The sequence below is a fragment of the Drosophila sechellia genome, chromosome X (genome assembly GCF_004382195.2).
Source record: "Drosophila sechellia strain sech25 chromosome X, ASM438219v1, whole genome shotgun sequence".
NCBI lineage: Eukaryota > Metazoa > Arthropoda > Insecta > Diptera > Drosophilidae > Drosophila > Drosophila sechellia.
The window spans coordinates 11,820,111-11,826,056 of record NC_045954.1 but is presented as its reverse complement, the minus strand read 5'-3'; the positions used below and the strand labels follow the sequence as shown (position 1 = coordinate 11,826,056).

Genomic DNA, 5,946 nt, shown 5'->3' with positions numbered 1-5,946 from the left:
AGGTACGCATATATACAAGCCCCTTGAAAAGATTCCACACTTTCCGTTTTAATTTAACAATATTTTATTTTTAACCCTTCTAAACGCACATTATCCCATTTAAGACCATAGTTTTTGGTCGAGTAGTGTTGTATAACATGTTAGATTCGATGCAAGCTACTGTCCAACGGGACCGGTACCATCGAATTGTCAGATTCCAAAGGAGATGCCCATCACCAATTATCCAGATGCGTTGCGAAATTTCTTTCCCATTTCTGCTTTACAACAAGCAATGGCGAGTATTTAAGTTAACAAAAGCATGAAACTCTGGAAATATTGTAAGATTTCTGTGGCGGTTAATTTTTTTGTTAATTTTGTAGCTTACCAATCCCACGATTATATATGTAAGCATGTAGTGATAAGTCGAATTAACTATAATATGTTAGACTTTAAGCAAACCCCTCAGCAGGACGATGCTGAAATATTAGTTAGTTAATGGAAAAAAAAGAGCACACTTCACTTACTTACTTTTTTGTGTTAAGCGGTTGCTTTGCAATCCGTTGCCATTGCTTTCATGTCTTTACAAAAAGCAATGGCGAGTATTTGAGTCAACAAAAGCATGAAACTCTAGAAATACAAATGTTGTACGACATTCTGTGTAGTTTTTCTTTTTTGGTTTGCTTGTACAATTTGTAGCTTAGCAATTACACAATAATTTGGAAATTTTTAGATTTTTCGTTCCGAAACGAGTTGTGCTCCAGACGAGCTCTGGTGGCAAACTGAATATATTTGGGGTCGGGCAGGGGTACATGGATTTGACAGCTCCGTTTGTTCGATGACACTAGTTTCAAGGACCAAGTGATCAGGAATATGCCGCATCACAGTAGGCAATGCTGAGACAAATGTCAAAATAATTTTGGTCGTACATTCAGTTCGATATCGTATTCCATTGCATATAGCAGCAGAAAACAAAATTTCGAGGCAATCCGGAAAATTCGACAGAAGTTAAACTCAAAGTGGTGAACTGCATCCGAATGGCCAGCATATCGTTTGAGGGTCGACCCACCCAGGTGTTGCACACCTATCAAGTTTGGCGCATCGGCAGCGATGAAAACGACAAGAGTCTTGACTACTATTCGCCCGATAAGGTGAGTTGTGAATATATATGTGTATATATGTACATATCCCAATCTGAATAATCCGTTTATACCACAAAAAGTCGTTGCATAAGCTCCATGCCAGCTTGACGCGCGGCGAGAAGGCATTGTTTCTGGAAAACGAAAGTCGCACCGGATGTATGGCCGTAAATGGGATAAGGTTCGGTGGTCCGATGATCATTACCTACCGCGATGCCATCGATGGCATTGTTAAGCTCAAATTTGGCAATATCGAGGGATATCTTCGCGTATCGGGCAGCATTACCGGCTATTAAGCGTTAAATCGCTTGATCTTTTTGCATCGAATCGAACATATGCTTGAATAAAGTATTTTAAATTTAATCAGCTTTTGAGTTTTGTTGCATACGATTTTCGCTCAATTGAATAATTCAAAAGAGTTTATTTGCCGAATAAATTGTGTCAGATCTTACACTTTGCATTATTAAATCGACACTCCGAAATAGTATTATTTAAATGCTATAAAACTTGACTTATATTTTCTGTGCGCTTGCGTTCTTTGTCGAAGGATAAGAATTAAGAGAAAACTCTTGAAAAAGAGTTCGGAAAATGGAATTGATTATCGAGTTTACATGAAGTTTACGCTAATAAAATGCCTCAGAGATTTGCGGCATGCCAAACTCTTATATTCGCGGATTGGTGTCTTGGCTAAAAGGATTCTCCTAAAGTAAACAACTTAATTCTACTAAAATACATTGAAAAATATATTTAAAAATATTAAAAAGAATTTCTAAAACATTTTCTAGAAATTTTTAAAGAAAAACATTAGTTTTAGTTCTAGTTTAATGTTAAGTGGCCGCGGAACTTTTCTCTTAGGCGTTACAAATTGAACAGTTTGTTTCCGGGCAACTGTTATACTTCATCTAAGAGTTTACCTAAGAGAGTTGCGTTCTCCCTTATTTACTGGCTCTCTTTCGAACCTAACATCACTGTTGTCCTTGCTCTCTTCGGAGAGCGCAACATACTGTTATGTTGGCAGAGTCCTTTGCGGCGTTACATAACTGTCATGTGAAACTTGGCTTACAGTCGGTGAATAAACGAAGGATAACCAATTATGGCCAAGGAGGCGAATCTAAGGCCACTCGAAAATAATTTGTTCACATTTTTATTAAAACAGAGTGAAAAGAAACAACCGAAAAATAAACCGAACATACACCTCATTTTTCTGGAACATTCGTATTTTGTGCGAATGTGTTTGGGGGGGTAGCAAAAATGGGGCACATACCCAACCATATAACTTGTTGAATCTGCCAGCAGCTTTTCCTGCAAGCAAATTTCACTGGGAAATTCAATATCTTGACTTGCGTATGTGCGTATGTATGTGTGCGAATGTGTTCGTTCGCCTGCCTGAGCGCCTAAAAAGCAGACATAATTAGTTTATGCCGAGATTTTTGCGTCTCTTATGGCGCTACACTTGGCAACGGCGACCGGAAAAAGTAGCAGGAGCTGAAGCTGGAGCTGGAGCAGGACAAGGAGCAGGACAAAAAGCAGGAGCAAGGACATTCCATTTGCCCCATCTAAATGCATTAAAGTTTGGGCAAAGTGCACACCATACTGGCACCAAGTCCTTTGACCTACTCGCATTATGAGAACAGCAAAATTATGCTTCAGGTTTCCGCAGGGAAAATTCATTTCCCATTGGAAGGGAAACACAGATGGTGTTTCTTTAAATAAATACAAACGTATAAATTCGATTGAAAATCAAACTAGAAACTTAGTGGCATACATAACCTTACAGATTGGTAAGTTAGTCGTTATGGAAAGTAGTTTTAGTATTAGTGCTAATTTACTTTAAATGTTACTAGATTTTACCAGTTTTGGGAGTTTTCCTATTAGCATGGTCTAATTCTGTGATTTCCCATTTCTTTGCGGATTTGCAATGTTTTTTTTTTTGGAGTGTTCAGCACTTGAAATCGTTATCAAATTGCCGAGCCTCTTGAGCCCCTTTGGCTCCCCACCGCATTCCCCAGTTTCTTTTGTGTCCCCTCCCAAGTCATCCGCTCTTTGTTTGTGTAGGTTGAAAAATCAAAATTTTACACTCGGCTACACATTTCCAAAGGCTAACGAAAGTTATGGCTAGAAGGTGGCCGGGGAACTGGGACTACTTAGGCCATACATGCAAAAGTATCTGTACACTGGCGAAAATATGTTTATGTTTTATATGTTGATGTAATAAAACATGAGCCACGAAAACCCCACTTTAATACTATATAATACATTCTGAACTATATATTCCTATACTAGAAACACAGTTTTCAAAGTTAAGCTCCAATCTTTTATTCGCAGTGCATATTTTCGTATTTGCTTATGTTTTTTGCGTATATGTGCCTAAGTGCGTGTTTATGGCGCAATAAAACAGACCCTAACAGGCTAGCACACAAAGCGCAGGGGGTGACTTTCGGAAGGGGCGATGGGGTGCTCATGGATGAGGATGAGGCTCTGGTAGCTAGATGCTCGACGCTGGAAGCTGGAGGCTGGCGGCTGCAGGCTGTAGCATAGACATAAAGCAATCGCGTTGACTGCTCTTGCTGTTGCATGTTGCCACAGCCAAATGAAGCAGCCAAAGCGAAGCCCAAAAAACCAAAACTCAGACCCAGACGGAGACCAAGGAGCAAGTGCACCGAAAGAAATGATGGTATGACGTTAAAAATTAAATCAAATGTAATTAATGCCACTGTATATAGCAACAAAACAAAGAGTAGAGTTCCGAAGAAGCTACTCAAGTAAAATCACTTGAACGGCAGCCTGAAAGTATGCAACATAAAATGAACTTTGCGTTTCCTGCTGCCTGTTTAGAAGCATACAGTTGCATACTTTTAGACAGCTCTTTTAAAAAAAGTTATCACTCGGCCGGTATTATTTTATGGGGTAAAACAAAAAAACAAAATACATCACTAGTATCTTTAATGTTAACAATGTTAACAAAAATAAACATTAAAATTCAATTTATATATAGTATTTTTGTTTCAGTGCCTTCCAGCCAGACGAATTTGCTGGCCAAAAGGAGCAGCCTGAAATGTGATGGAAGGAGTGCGGGGGGATTGGCTGGGCGGAGAAAGAGGTAAAAGTGCCGGGGACAGTCGGAGGGAGACAGTCAGCCAGCATCTTTCCGCTTGTCTGCGGCGCATTTATGACTTTCCCACCGAGGCTCTTGGCTTGCATAGCCTGCATATAGGCGCACAGACATATGTCTTATCACAGACACACAGATGCCCACACAGATACTCACACAGATACTCTCGCACACACACACACACACACACAGAGACACACAAAGGCGCACAGACACACTCACATGGCTGGCTGCTGTCAAATGCCATACTAAACCGATAATCCAATCATAAGTTATAGTCAAATGAGTTTGCTCTTCAATAAATTTTCGCCTCTTTTTTACCCTTGATGTCTTCTTCATGGCCAAAATGAGTTGACCCTAACCCCTCCCCCTCCCCCTCCCCCTCCCCCTTAGACGAGTCCCAGTGGCTGCTGTTGCCAAAAGGACTTTGTCTCGAGAAGCACCATTTTGAGGCGCTTCCACACGAACGCAGCCACCAATTAGAAACTCCAGTGCAGGTGGGAATAAAAATAGCGGTTCACTCAAACAGGTAACAGGTGAGTGCCCCGCCAATAACGGTTATTGGTCTTTGGAATGCCCTCTCTTCTGACGGCATTATCGTTCAATTGGCCATAGAGATAGATAGATAGAGTTAAGAGATAGTTTCCAAGGATGTCTAAAAGTATGCCACAATAAATAAAAACATATTTATACACTCAATTCGATGACCTCCTCTTTCCATGACCCAAATTTTTAAGAACTCTAATGATGCTAATAATGCCAAATGATGTTTAATTTTGTCGCAATCATGGCACTGGAAATTCTTCATTAATTGGCCATCTTTTCAAGCGGCACTCTCTTTACGTTCGAGTGTCTGGATTTTTATCGAAAAGGGGCCATAAGCCCATGGTCAGTAAAATATGCTGGCGTATACAGGACGTGCATATGCCGCGGATTGTTGCCTTTGTCATTGCCATTTACAAGGATGTCCTTGCCCCCCCCCCCCCCCCCCCCACCATTTGCCCACTTTTCCGCCGGATTTTCACCATTCTCTTGACGCTTTTTTCTCTCTCGCTTTCAGGGACTGCTGTTGCTACTGCTCGTCGTTGGCTTTTATGCGTGTGTGTAACAACTATTAGACAGGAGTAGCAAACAGAATGGCACAGGAGCAACAGGAGTCCTGCGGAAGGACTCCCCATACCCATACTCATACTCATACTCATACCCCCAATTTCCTTGTTCTGCGCCACGCGCATTCTTTCGCTCATTCTTGGGTTCTTTCTGAAACATTTTTGGCCTCGCCCTGGGATACAGTGGAAAAAAATGTTCTATATGATAAAGTAATAGCTAATAATCATTTCTGCTTTGATAACTATGGATTTTCTTTATGTTTCATTGCAAAACCTTTAGATGCTTTAAGATCTTTAGTGGAAGTTATTTGGCTTTTTTTGCGGTGTGGCAAACGTTTATGATGTCCTGCAATTGTCCCATTTCACATGTGGCGGCTACATGTGTGTGTGTGTGGGTATGTGTGTGTGTGCGTGTCCTGTTCTTTTGTTACAACCATTTTTGCGCAATTTCTTTTGTGCTTTGTGCAGTCGCCGCCGCCGCCGACGCCTCCATTTTCCATTGCCGCTGTCATAACTGTCGCTCCGCAGCAGCAACATTGCTGCTGAGCACATGCAATTAGTGCCAAATGTTTCCATATTTTTGCAAAAACGGGTGGAGCAGGTGGAGCAG

General features: G+C 41.0%; 1 protein-coding gene and 1 long non-coding RNA gene across 3 annotated transcripts; one reads left to right on the top strand and one right to left on the bottom strand.

Annotated features, from left to right (window-relative positions):
- Positions 1-247: 247 nt before the first annotated feature.
- On the bottom strand, positions 248-757 carry LOC116802105. Of its 2 annotated transcripts, none has more exons than XR_004362474.1 (3): positions 504-757; positions 365-455; positions 248-306 (listed from the first exon to the last, which is right to left on the bottom strand). It is a non-coding gene; the product is annotated as an uncharacterized LOC116802105 (long non-coding RNA). The 2 variants fall into 2 exon arrangements; XR_004362473.1 differs by having other exon boundaries at positions 508-757.
- A 126-nt stretch (positions 758-883) lies between these two features.
- On the top strand, positions 884-1,478 carry LOC6621287. Its single transcript, XM_032725655.1, has 2 exons — positions 884-1,127; positions 1,199-1,478. The coding sequence occupies exons 1-2, from the start codon at positions 1,014-1,016 to the stop codon at positions 1,409-1,411; spliced, it is 327 nt and encodes a 108-aa protein (XP_032581546.1). The 5' UTR covers positions 884-1,013; the 3' UTR covers positions 1,412-1,478.
- Positions 1,479-5,946: the final 4,468 nt, after the last annotated feature.

What these genes read in the sequence shown, in the direction of transcription:
- LOC6621287 (XM_032725655.1), top strand. Translation starts at nt 1,014, where the DNA reads ATGGCCAGCATATCGTTTGAGGGTCGACCCACCCAGGTGTTGCACACC. An exon ending in ACTACTATTCGCCCGATAAG is followed by an intron (nt 1,128 to 1,198) that starts GTGAGTTGTGAA and finishes TACCACAAAAAG; the next exon opens with TCGTTGCATAAGCTCCATGC.